This window comes from Diceros bicornis, chromosome 26 (genome assembly GCF_020826845.1).
Source record: "Diceros bicornis minor isolate mBicDic1 chromosome 26, mDicBic1.mat.cur, whole genome shotgun sequence".
NCBI classification, from domain to species: domain Eukaryota; kingdom Metazoa; phylum Chordata; class Mammalia; order Perissodactyla; family Rhinocerotidae; genus Diceros; species Diceros bicornis.
Window position 1 is genome coordinate 45,270,769 of NC_080765.1, and position 24,670 is coordinate 45,295,438.

At 49.1% G+C, this 24,670-nt stretch overlaps 1 protein-coding gene and 7 non-coding genes across 8 annotated transcripts; all 8 read right to left on the reverse strand.

The window, feature by feature from the left end:
- Window positions 1-6,798: 6,798 nt before the first annotated feature.
- Window positions 6,799-7,736, reverse strand: LOC131422979 (olfactory receptor 1F1). Its single transcript, XM_058570595.1, is given in 2 exon segments — window positions 6,799-7,427; window positions 7,430-7,736. Coding segments are annotated over 2 exon segments (936 nt in total).
- A 2,585-nt stretch (window positions 7,737-10,321) lies between these two features.
- On the reverse strand, window positions 10,322-10,394 carry TRNAK-CUU (transfer RNA lysine (anticodon CUU)). Its single transcript has one exon. It is a non-coding gene; the product is annotated as a tRNA-Lys (tRNA).
- A 1,621-nt stretch (window positions 10,395-12,015) lies between these two features.
- On the reverse strand, window positions 12,016-12,088 carry TRNAR-CCU (transfer RNA arginine (anticodon CCU)). The gene has a single exon. It is a non-coding gene; the product is annotated as a tRNA-Arg (tRNA).
- A 2,616-nt stretch (window positions 12,089-14,704) lies between these two features.
- TRNAP-AGG (transfer RNA proline (anticodon AGG)) lies at window positions 14,705-14,776 on the reverse strand. Its single transcript has one exon. It is a non-coding gene; the product is annotated as a tRNA-Pro (tRNA).
- Window positions 14,777-15,302: 526 nt separating this feature from the next.
- TRNAK-CUU (transfer RNA lysine (anticodon CUU)) lies at window positions 15,303-15,375 on the reverse strand. Its single transcript has one exon. It is a non-coding gene; the product is annotated as a tRNA-Lys (tRNA).
- A 3,640-nt stretch (window positions 15,376-19,015) lies between these two features.
- TRNAP-AGG (transfer RNA proline (anticodon AGG)) lies at window positions 19,016-19,087 on the reverse strand. Its single transcript has one exon. It is a non-coding gene; the product is annotated as a tRNA-Pro (tRNA).
- Window positions 19,088-20,559: 1,472 nt separating this feature from the next.
- TRNAP-UGG (transfer RNA proline (anticodon UGG)) lies at window positions 20,560-20,631 on the reverse strand. The gene has a single exon. It is a non-coding gene; the product is annotated as a tRNA-Pro (tRNA).
- Window positions 20,632-21,735: 1,104 nt separating this feature from the next.
- Window positions 21,736-21,808, reverse strand: TRNAK-CUU (transfer RNA lysine (anticodon CUU)). The gene has a single exon. It is a non-coding gene; the product is annotated as a tRNA-Lys (tRNA).
- Between the last annotated feature and the right edge of the window lie 2,862 nt (window positions 21,809-24,670).

Below are 24,670 nucleotides of genomic sequence, written 5' to 3' on the forward strand. Positions count from 1 at the left end.
CTCACTGCAGTAGGTAATAATATTGGGAATGATAGGGAGGTGGAATGCAGAGCACTTTGTGACTGATTGGATATGTGGGATTAGGGAGAATGTAGGGGGGGTAGCAGCATAGTGGTACCATTAACTGAGAGAGGCAATGCAGGCAGGAGAGAAGTACAGTAGATTGTATGTTTGTGCTTGTTGGGGTGGATTGTGGTGCTGATGGTGGCAGTCGGGAGATGATGTGTTCCATTTAGCAAATGTTGGGTGTGAAGACATCCAAGTGGAGGGGTTCAGGAGTTGGACATCATGGATGTACATGCAAGGGGAGGTCTGACAGATATGTGACAAAATAACGCTCCAGGCAGGATCACGTTTGCAATCAGTTCATTGAGTTGCTGAGATGGGATGTGCCCATCCCACCTACACTCCCAATTTCCAGCACTCAGTTCTGATGTTTTTTCTACTGGGCTCACTGATTCTTATTTTGTATTGAAAAACACACATTAACACTACAAAACAGACAGGCATCTACACAGCCAGACTCTATGAGTATATGTATCTCTCAGCTCTTTCCCTCCCCACCCAACTCCTCCGTAGCTCATAAACAGACAAGAGAAATTGTTGATTATTGCTGGGTTCATATCGAGTGACATCCAATGGATTCAGGATTCCTACTATTGACTTCCTGTGTCTGGAAGATGTAGTGGAGGATGTTCCTAAAAGAATTTCACATCTTAATAGATATCAATGTCTCCACTGCTGTACTCTTACCTGGGGGAAGTTGCTGCTATTGCTATCAAGTGTTCTTCACCTCTGCATAACCAGTCAATGCTTCTGTTCATTGTGGGGATTGGAATGTCTTGGAAACATAGGCAAGTACCAGTTGAGCTAGGAGCAGGGGTTTATGTTCTTGGTCCTCTGTGCAAGAAAGATGTTCAGGGCAATCACAGAACAGGCATTTAGATGAGCTTCACAACCACTTGGATGAGATTCCCTGAGAGCCTCATTAAAGACAAGAAAAGAATAATTGTCTTACCTCCTTTTGGCCCCTTTGGACCAAACAATGATGACAAAGAATGTTATTTAATATTATCTATTATCTAATTCCCTTGGACCTCAACCCTGGGACCGAGGTGGTCTGGGGTTGTTCCTGTAGATGTGGAAATTCAGTTATGAAATCCTTATTCTCCTCACTTGCTTTCTTCCGACCTGGGGCTGTTCCTGTATTTTCTGTATAGCCCTTTCTTTCTTATGTCTTGTATCTTCAGAGAAGATTAGTGATGCCTAATCATCCCCATTTTGCAGATGGGAATGTTGAGAGCACATTACAGAGCTGAGCTCAATCCATGAACACATCTAGGATACAGGATAGCCTGACTCTAAGGGAAGTTGTCTCCAGGAGAACTCAGCATGCTGTGATTTACAAACTCCAGGGCAGATACCTTTTGGGATGTCTGTCCAACTCACACTGTTTACCATTTTTTCCTAATGGAACCCCCTAACCCACATAGTGACAGTGGGGCCCAAGCCACCGCGTTTATACCACATCCCCTCTCCTTCACCATAGCTGGTTGGAACAGGGTATTTGGAACTGGGATTGAGGGAGAACCAATCCATGACACTATGTGGCTTGGCTGGAATGCATATATCCAACTCTCTTCTGTCTGCCCATTGCTACCCATGGACTGAGAAGTGGAGAGGGGCTAAAGAAACAAACACACAGAGAGGAGAAGATATTAGCTGGAGAAAAGCTTCATTGTTTTCCAGTTCTGGGTTCGAGTCCTTTCCTGATGATCGCCTACATTCCAGCATGTTTCACTCAGGGTTCTTAGTTGAAAACAATAAAAACGAATTGTGGCTAATTTTAGCAGAAAAGGATTTCATTAAAAGAATATTGAGTCCATCGATGGATGAATGGATAAACAAATTGTAGTCTATATATACAATGGAATATTATTCAGTCATAAAAAGGAATGAAGCCTGATACATGGATAGACCTCAAAATCACTAAGCTAAGTGAAAGAAGACAGACACAAAAAGTCACATATTGTATGATAGGACATCTGGGGGGGGGGCAAGAGTCAGATGTTTTGGGCTGGTGGCCCAGGGGAGGGTCTGGCTTCACGTGGTTCAGAAGTCATCAATACATAAATTTAGGGGGCCGGCCCGGTGGTGCAATCGGTTAGGTGCTCGCGCTCAGCTGCGGCGGCCTGGGGTTCGCAGGTTCGGATCCCGGGCACACACCGAGGCATCGCTTGTTAAGCCATGCAGTGGCGGGGTCCCATATAAAGTAGAGGAAGACGGCTACGGATGTTAGCTCAGGGCCAATCTTCTTCAAGAAAAAAGGGGAGGATTGGCATCAGATGTTAGCTCAGGGCTAGTCCTCCTCACACACACACACACACAAATACATAAATTTATTTGAGGCTATGAGAGTGAATGTGATTGTCCAGGGAGAGAGAGTCAAAAAAAATCTGAGAATAAAACCCATGAGGGCAATAACGTATAACGAGGTGATAGAAGAATACAAGCCAGCAAACGTGATCTGTAAATGTGGTAACCAGGAAAGAATCAAGGAACAAGAAGAAAATGGTGTCTCAGAAACCAAGACCTAAGATTCAAAAAAAGAAAAAACAAACAAACAAAATAAAACAAATCGTAATGTATTATCATAGTGATAGTATGTAACAAAATTCCCCAACCTCAGTGGCTTACAAAAGCAATAACCTTCTATTCATTGGTCTGCAGGTTGATTGAGCTTCAGACTGTGGCACATCTGGGCTTGGCACCAGATGGTTTGGGTTGGTTGGGTTGGGCTCACGTCAGCTGTTCTTGTGTCCTCCTGGGTCTCAGGCTGGTGGAGCAGCAGGCATCCAGAGCGTGTTCTCCTGGTGGAGCACTGGAGTGAAGGAGAGCAAACTCAACTGTGCAAGCCCATTTGAAGCCTTTCCTTACGTCATCTTCACTGACATCCCGTTGCCCAAAGCAATTCATGCGACCAAACCCCAAGCCAAGGGTCAGGGCACTCCATCTGCCAGGAGGCCATGGAAAGGACATGGACATGTAATTGTACTACAAGGGAGTGAAGGATTGAGATTCACAATTCATTCTACCACAAGAACCTAGTGGTAAACAATGCCAATGAAACAGACAAATTAAGGAAAGAACTAGATGGCATCAACTATATTTTGTAAAATTATTTTTTAAAGAAAATATTAAGTGAGGTTTTCCAAATATATTTTATAATATGATAAATGCAATAAAGCCTGGTAGTTAAGCATATGTATCTTGGTCAGCCAATATGGCTCAGCTGTTCTTGTTGTCAGAGTATCACTGTAAATTAAATTTTAGGTGAAAAAGTGGGACCCAAAAATATTCAGGGGCCGGCCCAGCAGCGTGGTAGTTGGATTTGCGCACTCCACTTTGGCAGCCCAGGCTTCACAGTTCAGCTTTGCTGCGCGGACCTATATAACACTCATCAAGTCATGCTGTGGCGGCATACCACATACAAAATAGAGGAAGATAGGCACAGATGTTAGCTCAGGGACAATCTTCCTCAAGGAAAAAGAGAGGAAGATTTTCAATAGATGTTAGCTCCGCACCATCTTCCTCACACACACACACAAATTAGAATACAGGCTTTTTAGATATTTTTCTTTCTTCTTGGTAACTTCCTGCATTTTACAAAAAGTTTCTTCAATAAGCAGTGTCGAGAACTGTGACGAGTCTGAGATTTTACCCGACTTGCAAGTTAACAAGCTGGTCTGCCAGTTTCATGGAGAGTGGCAGAAAACATGAGACTCCTGGGTCAGAGACAAAGGACTTTATTACTCGCAGCAATTGCAGGAGCCAGAGTATCAGCATTTACACTAGTTCCCTAAGCCCCAGTTCCCACAGAATGATGTGAATAAGGCCACGTGGTACCTGCATACACAGTGGGTGTGTTAGAGGGGAGGATACCAAAGCTTAGGAAATCAAATCTTTTGTAATTGGGAATAAGCCTGCATGACCTTGTCCCAGGAGACATTTTATATTTATTATACTGGACAGTGAAAAACCTGCCCTTTGCTTTGGAAAGACACACCATTTCTATCTTCTAAGGCTGTTCGTTATACAAACATCCTTGAAGATATGGTCCAGAACAAAAGCAGTGAATGTGTCTGCTCACAAAATGTGCAGAAAAGCAAGAGACCCATGGAGAATTGTCTCCCACCAAGCCTGTATTAATTTTATACTCATAAAGTTTTGTTGGTTGGTTGGTTGGTTTGTAACAGTGAATGGAAGATGGAGGCATTCATTGTTGACTATTCTTTGCAGGTGTGGGGTTGTACTCTAATTTTTTCTCATGTTCTAGAAGCTTTAAAAAAGAAGAAGAAGAAGATCCTGACACACAGGGAAAGAACCCTTCATCTAAGTCAACTATTTCAGAAAGTCTGAGAGAATGAGCCAACACAAGCCAAACGGAAGTAGAGCTAGTGATATTAACATTAACCAAAGTATGCTTTAAAAGGAAAAAAAGATTAAAGAGGAGAAAGAACTTTCTGTTACTAAAAGATACAATCCATAATGTATGTATAACATTCATGGACCTGTATGCCCTCCATAACCCAACATCAAATCAAAACGTAAAACCTATTAATATATAGAAAGAAAATAGTTGAAATGTTAATTATAAGACTTTACAGATCGACCAATAAATAAAAACATTAAGTATCCAAATGTTACCATCTTCATATACACTTATTTGAATTCTATTTCACAGATATAGCTATACCTTAGAACAAACCTGATTGAACTTCCCTCTACACAAAGAGTCCCCAAGGATCCAAAGAGGATGTCAAAGGTAGAAGGGTAAATCTGAGTTAGGTATTCATGGGCAGAGCTGGTTTGACACAGTGGAGCTGGAAGCCCCTGTGGGTGTAACTGCCATAGCTCAGAGTCAGACTTTAATGGTGGATAAAGTAAATTTGAGCTCAGATAGCTGTGACCTAAGGCCATAGATGGGTCCTACTGTGGCCTCCAAAGGAATGTGGGCCACGAGCATCAATGCTGCAGCAGACAGGGCTCCAGCAGACCAAACTAGATCAAGGTTCAGGAGCTACACTGTGTGCTAGCAACTAACGCAATCATGCCCATGGGTGTGTCCAACTTCCGGTCTCTCTCTCCACCTGGTGGGGGACGTGGCTGACTCCTTTGAACGAGCTTCTGGGGTGTACTGACACCGAGAAGGAGGTACTAGACCCCCTGCTAGTATTGACAGGTTGGGTGGGGCAGAAATAATGAAAAAAAAAAAAGGAATGATGACCTTAATTTTTATTTCAAGCTGGAGAAATAGGTCAGAAATGCTACCTGTGGCATTAAGGGACACAAACAAAGATTTATACACCAGGAAGTGTGCAGTTGCGTTATTTATGGTACAGAAACACTTGAAACTGTTCAGAGTTGGGGAATGGATAAATTATATTGCATCCATAAGTGAATAAAATATGCAGCCATTACATCACATTTCTAATAATTTTACTGACATGGGAAGAAGGAAGTGGAAAATTAGAACACAAAATTATATGGAAAGCTTGCAGCAACTTTTCTAAAACTATATTCATGAGTGTATAACCGCAGTTATCTTTGAGCAGCAAGATTACAGCTTATTTTAATTTTCTTCTTTATAATTTTTGGTATTCTCTAGTGTGTAGGTATTACCTGTCAAATAACAAAGATGACATTTTTTAAGTGAGAAAATTTCTTAAATTCCTTCTTGAGTAAGAATATCCAAATTAAAAGTTAAGGCAATATTCATTCATTCATTTTTTTTTCTTTCAGCTGGATTTGAGTCTTGCCTTTGGTCTAGGAGCAGTGCTAAACACTGGAGTGCAAGATGAATAGTATGTGAATTTGGGCATGGAGGGTCTGGTTATCTGTGGAAAGCCTTTGTGGAGGGGAAGAGGAAACCAAAAAAAAAAAAAAAAAAAGGAACTCAAGAACCAGAATAGAAAATCAGGAGGCATCATGGAGGAGGAGGTGGCATTTGACTGGCCTCTTGAAGACGTGGAAGGGGTTACTAGCCAGAGAAGAAAGCAGGAGCAGTTGGTCCACGCAGAGAGAAGAGCAAACGTTGCTTTGTTTCCCTTGTATCAAAGACTACTCGGCTGACCCCGCCCCCTAAGGTCGGACAGCCAATCAGGATGCTCACAGACGGTTCTCCCATTCTGCGCTGCTTCATCCCTAGATGCTCTGGGCCCCATGCCCACCCGGGCCTCTGAGTCTCACCTGAAATGTTATTACCCACTTTAGTCCTCATATTTTACTCTGCTGTTCTTTTGTCTGAGTTTCAAAACTAATTTTGTGAGCATTTTTGTGACCCAACTTTTATGATTGACCATGACAGAGGACATATAAGGAGAATAGGATAGACTAGTGATCCTCCACCCTGACTTCACAGTAGAATCATCTGAGATTTTTTAAATCTCGGCATTGGGGCCTCACCCCTAGAGATTCTGATCTATTTGGCCAGTGTTGGGGCCTGGACATCAGGGGATTGTAAAAGCTTCCAGGTGATTCTAATATTCAAAAATAGTGTAGCATGTATCCTTCCAAACAGAAGTCATTAAAAAGAAGTCTCATTACTTGGTAGATGCAACAGGTTTACAGGTGAATTACGTCCACAAATAAATAAGTAACAATTGCCTTCTCTGTGCCCCTAACACATACATCATTATGTTCGTTTTCAGACTGTCTTTGACAAAACAGCTGCTACATTTTACCAAACTGATAAAAAATAAATTTACATGGGGATAAGATTCAGCTTTGATTCTCTCGTTAGATAGAAAACCTCCTTCTGTCAATCACTTTTCCAAGGACTCTTTTCAAGTCCCTGTTCCTTAGGCTGTAGATGAAAGGGTTCAGCATGGGGGTCACCACTGTGTACATCACAATAGCTGTGGTGTCCTTCTCAGATGAGTGTGAGGATGAAGGGTTGAAGTACACAGCAATGACAGTGCCATAGAAGAGGGAAACCACGTCCAGGTGGGAGCCACAGGTAGAGAAAGCTTTCCATCTTCCCTGTGTGGATGGGACTCTCAGGACAGCACAGGTCACCTGCATATATGAAGCCAGGATGCAAACAAATGGGGTGATCATGATCAGGGCACCCTCAGTCAGAATCATCATCTCATTGAGGTGTGTGTCAGAGCAGGAGAGTTTCAGGAGGGGGGTCACATCACAGAAGAAGTGGGAGATGGCGTTGTCTGCACAGAATGAGAGTCGAGCCATCAGCAGGGTATGCAATAGGACATTCCAGTTGGCAATGACCCATGACCCAGCAACCAGCAGGGCACAGAGCTGGTGGGTCATCTTTGTTGAGTAGTGTAAGGGGTGGCATACAGCAACAAAGCGGTCATAGGCCATCACAGCCAGGAGGAAATTGTCCATGTCCACAAACATGAAACAAAATACATCTGTGTGAGACACCCGGAGAAGGAGATGGTCTGACTCCCCAGTATGTGGTTGGCCAGCATCTTGGGGACGGTGGTGGAGGAGAAGCAGATGTCCACGAAGGACAGATTGCTGAGGAAGAAGTACATGGGAGTGTGCAGGCGGGAGTCCATGCTGATGGCCAGGAGGATGAGCAGGTTTCCTGGGACCGTGGCCAGGTACATGCTCAGGAAGAGCATGAAGAGGAGCTGCTGCTGCTGGGGCTGCTTGGAGAGCCCCAGGAGGAGGACCTCGGAGACACTCGACTGGTTGGCCACTCCCATGGCCTGAAAGCCTGGGGCCAGACGCAGACAAAGCAGCAAAAATTCAAAAGCCTGGAAAATGATGGTTAAGATGGGGCAATTAAGAAGATTACAAGAAGAAAGGTCATGTGACCAAAGTGAGGCATTAGAATGTTGTTCCCTATGTGTTTTGTGCCTCCATTTATTCATTTTCACAATGAATGCAGTTTTCTTACACATGTACAGTACCTCTGTGTCTTGACATGAGTACAGCCATGTTTGGCCGCTCCATTGACCTACAGCCACCAGCACAAAAAGAAATACAAAGCTGCTTTCTGTGTGATGGGAACTGGCCTTTTCCCAGGAACTGGCCTTTCTCCCATGGAGAGAGTTGCAAGTTGTAACATTTCAAGGCTCTTGGAGCGTCGTAGCCCGGAATGGACTGGCCATCTGTGCCGGGCTGAGACCATAACCAAAGAGAACAATGTACATACACAACTACTGGGCTGGGACGTTAGCCAGGGGGCTCAGTGCACGTACGCCACTGATAACCATTTGTGCATGGAAACACTAAATGCTTGCTCTGCAAACTCTGTAATTGCTTACTCTGAAAATTACTGATGGTATAAAAACTGCTGGAAACTGAGCCCCGGTGAGAGTTCCACCTGTGGAAGGGACACCTTGCCCAGGACGTGTGATCCTTGCCCAGCCGCGTCGATTAACAGGGCTCTCCCGGCAGTGGGGCGTGGATGTTGTGAGTAACTGATTTGATGTGAAGTAATTGATTTGATATGAAGTAATTGATTTGATGTGTTCTCTTTTCGGTCAACCTGGTGTTTCTCTTTCTGGTTGACTTGTGTCATTTCTCTTCAGCCGATGTGGGTGCTTTCCCTTTCCAGTCGGGCTGATGTTTTTTCCCTCTTAATATTTGACCTATTTGGATCTGTTTGCAGACTGTCGCCTTTACTATCCTCTATATAATAAAATATACCTTCAGTCCATTTGTTTGGAGTGGAAAGTGTCTTTTACGTCTCCGATCGAATCCCCGAACCTCTCATAACACTCTGGAAGGGCATTGAGAGATTGTGACAGTGGTTTTGTTTGTAAATCCTTTGTATGTTTGAACTGTCTACCATAACCATGTGTTTTTAAAAAACAAATGTCATAAAACACTACAGATATAAAAATATTAATAGAGACTTTAATATTTATAATAAGTACTGGAGAACACAAGTGTAAATAGTTACCATAGAGACTGACTTATAGTAAGCATGTACCCTAATATAGGGTTACTGATGTCATCAATATCTTTAGTGATAGAGAATGCCTCATCTATCACTTAGAGAATATGCCTTAGAGAATATTTTTCAGTTCCATCACCTCTAATCTGAGCATGTTGCATATTCTTAGCATGTTTGCTCTGAGGATGATATCCATGGTCAATCACTAACTGCTCCCAGGGTGGTAATGATAATATTGCTGCTGCTGCTTCCTGGACTCACATTTTCGGACCACTTTACAGACCTCTGAGCCAGCCCTTCTGAGCTATGTCCTCTGTGCTCCCTAAGTCTAATTTGTAAAATTAAAATGGAAATGACCCAGACATATGGGCAGAAACTTGACCAGTTTGTTTTCCCCACAGTTCAGGGTCTCGTAGACAGACAAGACATATACTGCTCAGGACTGGGCAATCACAAGAAACTGCTCATGACCTCAGAACTGTTTCTGTGGCTCTGCTTAAAAGAAAGACGTAGTGAGAAGTGCCCCCATAAGGCTTTACACCTTAACACGCAGTTATTGACAAAGTACCACTGATCTGACTCTTACCCGAGAAGAATGGCAGTCTTCACGGTCACCAGAAATTCCAGGCTTGCTTTACTTTTCCAGACTTGGCCAGAGATTATTAGTCTGAGGGAGAGAGACTCATCATTGGGATTTTCAGGCTAAGTCTGCGTGAACAAGGGGCTGGAGCACATGGACTCAGCCCTCAGTGCAGGAAGGATGTTTGGGGGAATCACAGGGCCAGCTCATTACAGGAGCCTCCATGGCCACTAGGGCCATATTCCCTGAGAGCCTCATCAGAGACAAGCAAAGAGTAATTGTCCCTTCTCCTCCTTGGGCTCTTTTGGATCCAACATTGATAATAAAGACCTGTCATCAGAGTTATGTAATTGTTGCTTCAGGACTTGGCAACATTGGAAATGATGCAATATTGGGGATAATCATTAGCAACAACCTTTTTGCTAGAGATATCTCACAATCCTATATTTTATATAGGATTATATAGGACCTATATTTTATATAGGGCCCAAGCTGGGTAATTGAGTAAATTGAGTAAAATAAAATATATTATTAAAATTAACTTCACTTTAAAAATTTTAATAAGGTTACTAGAAAATTTTTGATTACAGATGTAATGTTTGCTTGCTCTAGCATGTGGATCCTCAGGAGGCATATTATATCTGGTTGCCTCTCTCTTTTAAATGACGAAGTACTGTGGATATTGTCTGTCTTGCTAAACTTAAAAACTTCCATTCAGATACACCTACTGGGCACGTATTTAAGGAGAGTCTTGGCTTTCTCACCCCTCTCGGCAGCCTAGGGGTGAGAGAAAAAAAGGAAGCACGCGCCCAACGTGGGGCTCGAACCCACGACCCTGAGATTAAGAGTCTCATGCTCTGCCGACTGAGCTAGCCGGGCACACAATAACGCGCTTTATGCTCAGAAAAGAGTGTGTATACACCACTCGGCAAGACCATGAGGATGAAGTGGGAGCGCCACCGACTGCTGGCGGGAGAAGAAGCGCACGACAGCGGAGCGGGATTTGACCCAGGGCTCCGGGTCAAGAGGTGGCGCAGGAACTCCGCGAGCCTGGATCCCGAGGCAGGGGCTCAGCGACGAAACTCACCCGGCAGGGCTGTGCCCCCAGGCTGGGGGCGTGTGTCTTTCCGTAAGCTCTAGGTCCCATGGGCCCCCAACATACCCAAGGCCACTCGCATAATAGAGTCATTCATTCACTCAAGTGTTTACTGAGCGCTTACTGTATGCCAGGTACTGGGGATACAGGAGTTAACAAAATGTGTGTTTAAGACAGATGAAGAAAAGGAGTTGGACTCCGGATCAAAGGAAGTTGCTGCTTTTCATTTTGTCTCCTTCCTCACCAGGCTCGATGCCTGCGGTTTAACCAAGCACACGAACCGGGGTAGGGGTCTTTTAGGGGCAGTTCTGTCTCGCCTGTTCGGATACTCGCCCTGCCCTCTTTAGTTATTAAAAGGAAAAAAAGAAAATAAAAAAGCACTGGAGGCAGCTGGTCTGAGATTGGTCCCGGACCCCGCGCACTCTGAGCAAGAAGCGCAGTCCTGGACCCCCCGGATACCCTTCCCAAAGCCTGGCTGGTGTGGTGTTTCCGAGGACACGGGGCCTTCCGGTGACCAGAGCGCTCATTGAGTCACACGCAATCAAGGACAGCGTTTGCTAGACCCCAAATCCTGGAATCACACCAAGACTCCGCCAACAAAGCCCTTTCTCACCCTGGAGGAACTATAAAAACGCAGAAGTAATTATATTGAAATAGAAATCCAAGCAGAAAACCACCCACAATTCTAACCCAGATCAAGTCAACGTTACCCTTGGCCAAGTCACTCCAGGTCTCCCTTAGCACCCATTCAGTTCCTACACACCCATACATCAAAGGTGCTATGTGTGTTCTCACAGTTTCTGGTTACCCTTTGACCTGCATAATTCTGCATTGTGCTAGTCTCTTTTTTCTCCTTTCACACCCATTTCTTTCTTGGGCATTCATGCACAAACAGCTGGGGCTCGGGAATTACCCTCCGTTTCATAAAAATTGGGTCATACACCTCTCTCAAAGTGGGATCTTCCAAGTCAACCGGGAGAGACTGAGCATTCTTTTCTGAGGTGGAACAATATTAACCAAGCAAAATGTATTCAATTCCTCTCCATAGACCGCCATTCGTCTCACCTTTTATTTATTTTTTACCAAACTCTGCTGCAATAAAACACCCCTGTATATACATCAGCACTTTTATATCTGAGGCAGATTCACAGAAGTGGAATTGGAGGATCAAAGACTTGTGCATCCCGATTGTGAATTCACACATTTTTCCATTACGATGCATGAGTACATTCCCTTTTCTTTCGCTGGGAGGGAAGTCAACACGTCACTATTACTTTAACTTGCATTCTTCATCTTTGAATTTTACATAAAGTTCCCGTTCCAACTGCAAATCTTGTTTGTTTTATGAGGTTGTGTTTGTAATCCAAAACGTGGCCATACATTTACAGATGATGGCCCTCACATTACCCCAGGTGGGACTCGAACCCACAATCCCTGGCTTAGGAGGCCAATGCCTTATCCATTAGGCCACTGGGGCAGCTGCTAAGTCCCCTGCTAAGAATATTAAAAGACGGAATAACTCAGCATTGGTGGCTAGAAAGGAATCCAGGAAATGGTTTGGGCATTTACTCAAAACTTGGCTGAGTTCCTACAATGTACCAGCCTCTATTCAACTCTCCAGGAACGCATGTACCAGCCTCTATTCAAGTCTCCAGGAACACAAGTCTCGTGAACAAAACAAACTGCCCCTCCCTGCCGAGCTCCTGTGAGACTGCGCCCTCGCCGCCCGCAGCGCTCTCCTCTCGCTGCGTTCTTGCCGCTCCTCCAGTGCGGGCTTCCCGGAGTCTGGCTCGTCTGTTTCCTCCAGAAATGGTCCTAGGCTCCGGAACGCACTGGATTCTCCTTGGGATGAACGGATTCAGAGAGCAGTGGGGGACTCTGGCTGGATCAGTCGGTGGAGCATTGGGCCTGACCGCCCAGCTATGTTTGATAAACTTTCGGTCCTCCTGGGGCCCAGCTTAACCCAAGACCCGGCAGAGCGCAGGGCTGGGAGGAAGATGGTGCGGGACCTACACGGCGTGCAATGGGGAGACGACCCCTCCGGACCCTCCGAGACTCACCCGCAGACAGAAATCAGAGCTTCCTCCGCAGCCTCCTGCTCCGCGCGGCCCGGGGCCGGACGCCGTAACTCTGGGCTTGGCCACCGTCTCAGAGACAGAGAGCGCCCGGAAGATTCTACCCCGGACCTCACTTTTCCAGGCATGGGCGCGAGGGGGTGCACAGAGCGCCAGACCAAATTCCTCCCCTTGGGAGCCAAATCCAAAGTCCGCGGTATCGTGGACACACCCGTTGCAATTTTCCTTGCAACCCACCCTTCTTTATTCACTGAGGCCTGTAGTTTATCCAACGATAAAAATTCAGCAGAATCCGCAGCCGCTCAAGATGCTCTCCCCATCCCGCCAAGAGAGCTCCCGAGACCTCAGAGACTCCCCTCGCCACACCCCCAAATCTATCCTTTGTCATTCGTGCAACAAGATTATCTAACGTACAGTCCATATTCGAGTTTCCTCCAATAACGTCCTTTATGGCTTAAAAAAAAAAAATTCCAGGACCGACCCAGGGAGCACATTTTGCATTTAATTGTTGTGTCTTCTAATCTTTGTCCCGCCTGTCCTGGCAATCTGGCCACAGGAGCAGAAGATGAAGCGGCGGGCAAGGGGCTGAAGCCGCCATCCCTGAGACTGCAGAGAAACCAGCCTGGGAGGAAGGGATCGTCATCGAGAGGAACCAGGACGCAGGAGACGCGGGCTCCTTGTTCTTGGGGTGTGCTTGGTCCTCCGGTTGCTCGAGGTCTCTGCACATGCTCTGCTCTTATTTAAAATTATTTTCATTTTAGCGGAAGGCAGAAGAAGGAGGAAGTCCCAGCAGCAGCTGGCGCCTGTTGGGGCGGGACAGGTATATTTCTGTGCATCCTCTTCTTTTGGGGTCACAGATTCGAGGGGGAACCCAGGAGCAGGTCCTGGGCTCCGCCTTCGTCTCCCAGAGCGCGAGGCGATCACGTTTGCCGGAACTGGCAAATGCCCTCGGTGCGACCGCAGCTTTGGGGCTCCACGCACCCTTCTGGTTTTCCACATCCGTTTAAATTTACTCTCCTGAAGCTTTCCACTGCTTTTAAATTTGTTTGTTTTTAATACCAACATTTTCGGTTGGTTTTAGAGAGTTTGTCCTCCAAACCCCGCCCATTCGTGTTACTGGAAACCACGAGCCTCTTCGGGAGTGTTTTTCTTCGTAATTTCTTTAAAGCTGTTAATATTTTTTTAACCAGTAAATAAAAGTTAAAAAAAAAAAAACACTTTGGGACAGAGATGGTTCCCCCAGGAAATCTAACACGACAGGCTGTCCCGGGGGCCTGCGGTGGGCTCTGGGTGGGGGTGACCCCGCCCACCGCTGCCCGGAAAGCGGGGACCCTTCGCCCTTTACGGAAAGCAGCTCTCTAGGAAAGGAAACTTCTATTGGGTCAAAGCCAAACCCCACCTGGACCCCAGCCGCCGAAAAAGGGGTTAAGAGTCGGGCACAGGACCCCTGTCCTGACGGCGTGGACCCCAGGATTCGGTCCCCGGAACCCTTTCCCGATCTGGGCAGAGGGACCAGGGCAGACCTGGGAACGCCCCAGTGGAGGTGACGAGGAAATGGAGGGAGGAGGAGGAGGAAGAAAAGGGAGGAACGGAAGGGGAGGAGGGCCTCTAAGTGCCGTCACCCCACGCTCCCCGCTCCATAGTCACGGCCAATAAATTTCTGGACGCTTAGCAGCGGGGTGTTTGAGTCTCACCGGCGTATTTGCTGGACTTGAACCTTCAAAGGTGTGTAACTGTGGGAGAGCGTCGCCTCCCACGGATTTCCTCCGCTTCTGGCCTTGAACTGAACCTGACCGAAGCCTCGGCGGAGGGCCCTGCCCCGGGCTGTCCGCACTCTCTGGACCCCCAGAAATCCAATTAAAAATTTAAAAGCATCAGGAACTAGCTTGAGGCTTTTAGATGTTTTCTTTTAATTCTCTCTTGCAGTGTCGGGTTTTGACGCCTAAAGGCTGACGTAACGGGTCAGTTCCCAAATCTCTAGGGAAAGAGGAACACTTTTTCTTAAGTGTAAAAACCTGGGGCTCGTCCGGGATTTGAACCCGGGACCTCTCGCACCCTAAGCGAGAATCATACCCCCAGACCAACGAGCCACACAACTTGCTATTTCCAGCTCTTTTTTTTTTATGACTTCGTGGCGTCAGAGGTGCGGGACGCGAAGGACAGGGAGGTGGCGAGGAGAGAAGACTCCGGGTGCAGACCCGCCCGGAAGGGCTGAGTTCAGGGATCAGTGGGCTCAGAGGGAGCCCAGCGTTCTCCGCAACAACAAACTGAGGAGCAGTCCCTGAACGCCCCCCATCTGGTGGCCCCAGGGCTCAGGCAACAACGAGCCCCCAGCCAGGAAGGACGGCCGGCTGGGCCGGCGATCTTTGCGTCCTTGCACCGCCCTTGGGTCACTTCACAGACACACCTCGAAGCCGCGAGCGTGCTGGGGCAAAAAGCCCGCGACGAGCTCCCAGTCCGGGCGAGGGGGAAGCATTGAGTGTCTTTTGATCCTAGGTTACTGGGATGCGCTGCTTGGAAAGCCCGCACCTCCACAGTGTGGCATCCACTAGGATGCTCACCAAACGATATCTACTGAGTTTCTCAGGATTCGGAAGTCAAACCAAGAAAACGAGCCGCCCAACGTGGGGCTTGAACCCACGACCCTGAGATTAAGAGTCTCATGCTCTACCGACTGAGCTAGCCGGGCATCCCTAAGGCAGTACCGTCACGTCTAGATGTTGGCAGGGTGGCCTGAAGGTGGTGGGAACTCGGTTAGATAATGAATTAGACCTGGGCACCAGGGGCAGGTCAGAAGCCAAAGCTTCCTGGGCCCACGGGGGTTCCGCCGCTACAGGTTCCGCTTCCCACCGACGCCCCCGCTGCAAGAAGGGCGCTCCTAGTCCAGGACTTCCCTCACCGCACCCCTCCCCCTTGGCCTATAGCTGGGGAACCCCGCTTGGCGCCTGTGTTCGCCAGGGCCGACTTGGCGTCAGGGACTGGCAGGAGCAGCCGTGCAGCTAGGCGAAGGGGCACGGAGGGAGCAGCGCCGGGGTGGAAACCTAGGGTGAGATGTACCGCAGATAAGTTAACTGTTGACCCCTTGAAGGACGTCTGGATTATTTCCAGTTTTTTGGCTGTTACAAATATAACAGCTATAAACATTCGTGTACAGATTTTTATGCTCATGTAAGTCTTCGTTTTTCTGGGATAAATACCCAAAGGTGCAATTGCTGGGTCATATGGTAGTTATGTGTTCAGTTTTCAAACAAATTGCCAGTGTTTCCAGAGTGGCTGTACCATTTTACATTCCCACCAACAAAGTATGAGTGACCCAGTTTCTCCAATAAAATGTTCAACAGAAATAGAGAGTGTCAGCATCCTTGTTGCATTTCCAACCTCAGAGAGTATGTTTTCATGGTTTCACCACCTTGAAGTTTGCTGTAGTACTTTGTAGATAATTTTGGCGAGTTATGAGTATTACCTCCTTTCGCTAATTTACTAAGAATTTTTAAAACCATGAATGGAAGTTGGATTACATCAGATACTTTTCCTTGAATTTATTGAATACATTAACAGATTTTCTCATGTCAAATCAACCTTGCATTCCCTAGGATAGCTCCACTTGTCCGTGGTGTATTATTCTTTTTATATGTCATAGGATTTTGTTTGCTAATATTTTACATCTATTTTCATGAGCAAGATTATGTGCTTTCAAAATTATTTTTCATGCTGTGTTCAGTTTTGTTATCAGAGTTATGCTAGCCTCATCAAATGTGTTGAGAGGTTCCCTCTTCTTCTAGTCTATGAAAGATTTTGTATGAGATTAAAATTTTCTTTCTTGAATGTTTGGTAGCATGCTCCAATACAGCCATCTGGGTCAAGAATTTTCCTTGGAGGATAATTTTTGACTATTGGCTCACTTTCTTTACTGGTTTTAAGATCATTTTCCTTTTTAATTCCATTTGATTCCACTAAGGCATGCTTTGTATTTCAAAAAATTATATATTTTTCTAAATTTTCACAAAGTTGCTTGGAATATCCTTTATTATCTTCTTAAGTTATGCAACAACTTAAATTATGCAACACTATAAAGGGTTACATGTGTCTTCTTTCACTATTTCTTAATCAGTTTTTGCAGTTTTATCAATAACATTAGCTTTTTCCATGATCTTTCTTCAGGATTTGTCATTAATCTCTATTGTATGCTTGTTTTTTACTTCATTAATTTTGTCTCATCATTATTTTTTCCCCCATTCTAACTTCTTTGGGTATATTTTTGCTATTCTTTTTCTAACTTCTCGTCATTAGTTTTCAACCTTTCTTTCCTATTGTACACAGCTAAGGCTATCAGTTGTCCTCTAATTACTGCTTTAGCTATGTCCTACTGGTTTGGGTATGTAGTGTTTTCATCATCATTTATTTCAAAGTATTTTGTAAATCCCATTGTAATTTCTTCCTTAAGCCATGGAATTTTTAGAAGTGTCTTGCTTAATTTGCAATCATATTGGAATATTTTAGTTTTTTATTTTTGTTATTTATTTTTATCTATTTTTAGTTTCCTAGTTCTCTCTGCATCTTTTTTTAACTGACTGTTATGTACATCTATTCAGTTTTGTTTCAATTTTTGTGTATTTTTATTTTTAGAAGAATTCAGTTCTTTTTCAATGTTCTAGAGCGTTTTACATTGCTCCTGTTATCAAAGATATTTTTATTATTGTCTTTCATTTCTCTATACATAGTAAGGATAGTTATTACAGTCTGTGTCTGGTAATCTTAGCATCTGAAATCTTTGCAATTTTATTTCCATTGCCTGTTGTTCATTAGTTGTTGCTCATGGTGCCATGTTTCCCTGTTATTTTTTTATTGTAAGTTGCCCATTTCCCTTGTAAATTTCTTTGTGTGGGAATTCTGTAAGATCTAAAATAAAAGTATGTTTCTCCACAGAAAATTGTTGTTTATTTCTGCCAGGGGCTTAAGGAGTTACTACTCATGGGTCATTTTAAACTAAATCTTCTGCTTGTTTTTTTTTTTCCAATTGGTCCTCAAGTGCACAGTATGGATTATTCATGATCCTTGGTTCATGGCACACTCTCAAACTCACCATCCCAAACAAAAAGGAAGATCCTACGAATAACTTTTGTCCAACCATATGGTCCTCTCCACCACCCCATTCCTCTGCTTCCTCCTCTCCAGTGTAGCCATCCTCCAGTTCCTGTGAGAGGCAGATGCTCTTGGCACCCCTTGGTGCTCTTTCCAGCACATGCTGAAGACATTGGCCTGCAAGCACTTGCGACTTCACAGAAGGACTTTCCCTGGGCCCATGTGCCAAAGAAGTGGGGCAAGCTGGAGGAGTTAACGCCCTTCCCCTGAGTCCTCCTTCCCTCTCACCCCCAGGAACTGGGAGGAAAGGTGCCTTCTCATTGAGGGAGTGTTTTGTAGGAATTTGGTGCCCGGGGCATCCCACCTCAGGGTTCTGCAGAACAGATGTCCACCCTCGTGGAGCTCTTCAACATGGTTTGTTAGGCTTAGTCACAGGTACGAGATACTCTCTGATAACCGTTTTAAAGTGTGAGCTCTCCGGAATCCATTGCTGGACGTTATTTAGCGGGTGGGGCATGGAGAGTGGGTGTAACCACGTCGGGTCGGAGCCTCAGATGAACAACACATTCCCAATTGTTCTTCAACTGCTTGGATTTCGAACTTGCCCGTTTAAGGGGACCCGGTGTTCGGTGTCTGGGTTTCCGGTGCCCCGTCTCTCACACAGCTGGAGCCGCAGAACAGGGCAGAGGGGACCCGGCTCCTGGTGGGCCCTGAGGCTTAGGACCCCACTACCCGGAGCCGGATTCTCAGGACTCCTTCCCGACCTCGGGCGGGGTAGAAGGGGAGCCCCAGGAGGCCACGCCCAGGTAAGGAGTGACCGGATTTGGGGGCGGCCGTGAGCCTCTAGAGGCAGGCTGCAAACCCCAGTAGCCCATCGCCTCTGTCCCCAAGATCCTGGCCCCCTCGCGGAGGCCCTGGCCTCCTGAGCCCGCGAATGTCGGGGGAGCCCCAGGCTTGACGTTTCAAAGGCTTCCGACAGGAGAAGAACGGGCTCCTAATGAACGGAGGGAGGAACGACCTCTCTCTCCTCCTTCGGTGCCTCGAGCTCGGACTGACCAAGTAGTTTGGCAACGCTTTGGCGACTGGGCTCCAATTAAATTTTCAAAGCAGCAGTGGGCAGCACTCAGCCAGCTTAAGTTCAAGACTTTTTAAAAATTACCTTCCAGGGGATCGGGCTTCGCTGTCCCGCGCTAAGGTCTCAGGGCCCAGCCTAGATCTCTGATCCTCATCTGCGGGGAGAAAAAGGAGGGCTCGTCCGGGATTTGAACCCGGGACCTCTCGCACCCTAAGCGAGAATCATACCCCTAGACCAACGAGCCCCGCCGCTGGCACCTTCGGGCTCCTCTGTGTGGCCCACGTGGCCCCCGGGGCGGGACTGCAGAGCCTGCGGAGCCGCGCCGGGAGGAGACTGCATTTCAGACCTGCCGGGAAGGGCTGAGTTCAGGTACTGGTGGACGTGGAGGGAGCCCAGCGCTCCCCGCGCCCCCCTCCCCCGCCCCCCATTCTGTGGCCCCTTGCGACCTCGCTCGCCGCCTCCACTCAGCGCTTGGACGTCAATGAGCGTCCGGCCAAGAACTGCTCCCAGCGGCCGGCGATCTGTGCGTCCCCGCGCCGCCCTTGGGTCACTTCTCGGACGCTCCTGGCAGCGCGAGCGTGCTGGGTAAGCGCCGGGGCAAAAGCGAGCGAGGAGCTCCGGGTCGGGTGGGGCAGGCGGACAGCTGAAGGGCGGGGAGGCCGCGCGCGGAGGGTCGTTGAACCGCGATCACTGGGACTGCCGCCTTGGAAAACGCCGCACTCCCAGGGTGTGGCACCCAGTGGGTGCTCACCAAAGGCCTGCGGAGTGCATGGAGGAAACAGCCACCACCGCCTCTGCCTCTCCCCCCTACTCCCCTTCTCCCGACTCCGTTCCCGTCTCCCGCCCCAAAAATCAAAACCAAGAACTTCCGACGTGGGGCCTCCAACCCACGAGGCTGACATTGAGGGCCACTGTGTTCTGCCGAGTGTACCCGCCGGCCAGCAACGGTCCTGGCCTCAGGTGCCCTAGGCTGGCCTGACGCCAGGAGGGAGTGGCCCCTGAAGGGAGGTGGGTCAGGCCACCAACCAGACCCCACACCAGGGGCGGGTCAGCGATGCCCTCCCCCCTCACCTGGGGAGGAAGCGGGTCCTCCGTCCCCAAGTAGCGGGGAGGACGAGGACGCCGCCCTCGGGGCAGCAGAGGCCGCGTCCAGGGGTCGGGTTTCGGGGCACTCTCTGCTATAGGTCTGTCTTTCCCGCTGTCCAAGCGTGACCCTACCCCCAGGGATCCGGCAGATCTGAGCTGAGCGGGTCCGCATGTGCGATATCAGACCACCACTGACCCCACCCGCCTCCGGATCCGTGGCGAGAATTTCCTCGCTCTCTCATCTGGGAAGGCCTCCCACGCCCGGGCCCTACACTGAGGTCCTGCCGGAGGAAGCCCGGGGCTCTCTCCCTCTCCCCACCCCTTCCCTTCTCCCCATCCCTTCCCCACTTCCCTCTCTCCGCCCCTCTACCCAACACTAAAACGTAAGTAAGAGTGGGGCTCACCCGGACATGGGCGGCGATCATCCAGCCCTAGGATCCCTACCCCTAGAGCAACCAATAACGCACTTTCCTTATTGTAAATAACCTTCCCCAAGTCGTCTCCTTTACCCGGGGTTACTGCAGTTGGTAAGCGCGGGATCCTCGTCTCAGGGGAGGCAGTTTGCGTCTCCCGACGCCCTAGGTCCCCACCCGCAGGAGGCTCCTCCGAAAACGCGGAGGGGAAAAGGAAGGGCTCGTCCGGGATTTGAACCCGGGACCTCTCGCACCCAAAGCGAGAATCATACCCCTAGACCAACGAGCCGCCGTAGTGATGCCTTTTCCTTCCTCGTCCCCGTGCCTCTGAGGCTCGGGAAAAGCGGCAACCCCCCAGGTAGCTCAGCTGTCAGCACCTGTGAATCCCGCTCCGCCGCTTCGCGGATTCGCAGCCGCCGTCAGATTTCGGGCTGAAGCTCAGTTCTGCCGGATAAATCAACAAGTTTATCAAAAAGGTTATCTGCTCCAAGTGCAGCCTGAGCTGGTCTTACCGGAGGGAGATTTCGCGCAGCTGCAGCTCCCGGAGGCCCCGAAACCACCGCTTCCCAATTACGCCTCCCGATCGCGGCGGCGCGGCGGGGGAGGGCGGTCTCCCGCCCGGGCTGAGCTCCAGTGGAGGAAGAAGAATCGCAGCCGAGCCGGGGGTGAACTGCTGTGGAGCACAGCTCCCACACCGGACCGATGTTCTGTCCCCAATCTACGGCGACTACTTCCTTGAGCTGGAGCCCTCTAATTTAGGGGGGCAGGGACGGAACAGACACTGGAACTCCTAAACTACTGAACACGCGGACCCCTATAGCCCTCTACTTGGTCGATACCTGAATCAAACTCTCCCCCAGTACGACCCCATGGGGACTAGGCGGCCTGGAGTCTGGACAGGGTTTCTGAGCGAGAGGTTGGCAGCAAAAGGAGTTTCCGTGGGTGGCTCATTGGTCCAGGGGTATGGTTCTCCCTTAGGGAGCAAGAGAGTCAAATCTCGGAGGAGACTAGGCTCTCAGACTTTCTCGTCCTTTAATTGGGGCGGCTCTGCTGTGTTTCTGGAGGAGGAAAACCCTTGTGGGATTCATCGCCAGGGCCTTTGCTAACAAAAAGCGAGGAAGCCCCCCACGTCGGCCTTAAAGGGCATTGGTCCTTGCCTGGTCCCCGGCGTGAAAAGCTTAACTGCTACTCTCCTGGCCCTCCATGAGTGGGAATCCAGAAGTCCCAATGGGATGCCAATCCTGGTACAAGGGGCAGACACCCCAGCATGGTTTCCTGGAGTGAGCAGATATCTGCTGTTATCAACTTTCTCATTGTGCCCCCAACAAAGCACTTTGTATATGGGACCAGAATCCACAATGCCTCCATGGCCCACAACTGACAACAAAAGGCCCGCCCAACGTGGGGCTCGAACCCACGACCCTGAGATTAAGAGTCTCATGCTCTACCGACTGAGCTAGCCGGGCAACCGCACAGCTATTTTTTGCTGAATCTCTCTGTTAGAGCCAAGGAGTCTCCGGGCAGGATGATGTGAGGATCTCAACCCCACTGTGGACAATGTTTTTAACTACACACACCTCCCTCAACCCTGACCCCAAAGGTCAGACATAGCCTGAGACCCCCAGTGTTGCTGAGTGCTGAGTTGGATCCTGGTCCTTCTCTGTGCCTTGATGTGGCCCAAGGCCCACCCATTGATGCCCCGGGGCCTGGCACCACCCTGAGACCACAGGCAGTGGGTGCATCAGCTTGAGGCCACTCCAGGGATGTGGGAACAGAGGTCCCTTCCACAGGGTGATGGAAAGCAGGACTGACTCGTCGATTCCTTGTTCCTTCAAAATATTTTTCTGAACCCAGACTCAGAGTCGAGCCTGGTTACGTGGCGTGATCAGGCCCTTGGGATCCGGCTGGAGGAAGTGGCACAGAGCCAGGACCTGCCAATTAGGGACAAGAGACTGTTCAGGTTCCTGCTGAAAGAAGTCGGGAGGAGTGTGAGGTAAGGGGGCAGGAGGGGCTCAGGGAATTGAGAGGGGCCCTGGAGAGAAAACCTGGGCTTCTGCCAGCCCAGAGTTGCCTGGCTTGGGGAGGTGGGCTGGGTGGGCTGGAGTGGTCGGGCAGGCTGGAAACTCAGGCAGGAGGTAATGCGGCAGTCAAGGCACTGTTCTAAATGCTTTACCAAAATAAATAAATAAATAAATAAATAATTTAACATTCCAAACAAAGCTTTGAGGCATGAGCTTCTATTATCCCCACTTTACAGATGGGTAAACTGAGGCCCTTGAGAGCCCAGGCTTTATGGGCCCAGATCTGTGGAGTCTAGATGGGAAATAGAGGAGCATGGTCCTGTAACTCTCCCCCAGCCCTAAAAGAACTGCCCAGGATTTGTGTCCTGGACCTTTCACATCTAGGGGGAGACTCAAGACCCCAAACCACAAGCTACTTGGCCATGGAAATTTCCCAGTGCAGGATCTCTCCAGGAAGCACAGAGTTCCCCTGAGGCTGAGGTTCAGAGATGGACACTGCAAGGAAGTGTGGATGTGCAGCTCGGGGACAGGGGTCAGCTCTGCGTCCCCCAAAGTGGGACCTGAACAGGGGTTGGGGGGGCTTGGGCTCTGGGACTTCCCTCTCCACCCTCTTCACTCTCAACCCCTCTGCTCTCTCCATAATAAAGTAAAGGAACCCAGAATTAGGCCCCAGCATCCCATCCACACCACAAAAATGTCCTGTGTGCAAGGGAAGGGCTTGTCGGGGATTTGAATTCAGGAGTTCATACTCCCAAAGCAAGTCTCCTACACCTAGATTAACAAATCTGTGAAGGTCAGTTACTTCACCTGCCTCTCTTCCTTCCATGGAAGAAAGTGGTCTTGCCCCCTGGTTCTGTGGGGCCTGCAGCCGTCCATGCTTTGGCCAATCACTGGCTGAGCCAGGCCTTGAGCTGAGGCTGGGGGTACAGTGAGTACCAACCTGACCACGGGGCCACAGCTGCAATAGGGCTGTGAATAGGGACAGGGTCTTCTAGATGCTGGAAGGGGTCCCTGGAGAGAAGCACCACCAGGCTGGAGCAGAGGAGGCGGGTGCAGAGGAGCGGGGACACCTGCCTTTGGGAGGGGAGGACAGAAGGCCCCAGAAATTGGCCCCTGATGCTGGGGTCAGGTTTAATTTTAAACGAGTCTGTTCCTTATTCCCTGTACTGTCTTCACTGTCATCTGGGCTCCTGGCTCCCCCTGGGGAGGGGGGTGGGGGTAGGGTGGGGTGAGCAGGCAGCTTGAACCTGTGGGTCTGAACAGAACATGTCCGGAAGAGGCAAGGAGGCCACATCTTGCGGTATCATCTGGGTTATTTTATTTTACGCGTTCCAGGTTGGTCTGGGACTCACAAGGGGATGGTAAGATTTGTTCAAGCTGGGAGCCCAGAGCGTCGGGGTGGAGGCCTCAGTTAAACCCACAGGTCCAGAGCCGTAAAGTGGGGGCCCAAGGTGGGCTTCCGGCTGTGTCCCTGAGAAAAGAGCCTCAGCTCTCCCCCTAAGGGCAGCAGCAGGGGGTAGGGGGGAGAGGAATCTCAAGAGGAAGCAGAGCCTGGCCCTAGAGGCAGGAGGACTAGGGAGGTTCCTCAGCCCTTCCACCTAGTTCCCACGCTGTGGGGGCCTCCAGAGGCCCAGGTGCGGGTGCGGGTCCCTGCTGAACTGCGGGGCTCTGGCAGATAGACGCTCAGGGCTCAGGGTGATTCAGAGGAGCGGATTGGCTGATTCCCTCCAAGGGGGCTTTGGGGTTGCAGGCTGCCCTGGGGCCCTTTCCTTGGGGAGAAGGGAGTGGCAGCGGAGGAGGCTCAGGGAGGATTGAAATCCAAGCCTGTTCCTCTGACGGGAGCAGGGGTGTTACAGCAGACCCAGTCAGTGGGACAGTGGGATGTTAGGACCCTGCCACCTGTGTCTGTGTCCCCTTCCTGCCTGGCTCCCTGCCCTCTCCCCTCCTCCTTCTGAGACAGATCATCTCTTCCTCTGAGTTCCAGGCGCATGATTTGGGTGCTTTCCCCTCCAGCATCCACACTGGGGCCCGCCCCATGGTATGACAACCCTATCACCCACCCATAGAGGTGTAGGATGTGAGTCTCACCTAGTACGAGGGGTGTAAGGGGCCAGACCCACCAACCCAAAGCTGACTCACGGGTACTAGTGAGGCAGGGAAACCACGTCCTAGGGGAGCAGGACCCAGACCACACCTCGTGGGACCTGCCCTTCCAGGCCTGGTTCTGCCTTTCTATGCTTAAGCCCCCCCCACTCCCACCCCCACCCCCACCCCCAATAAATCTCCAAAGGTAGAAGGCGTGCCTCA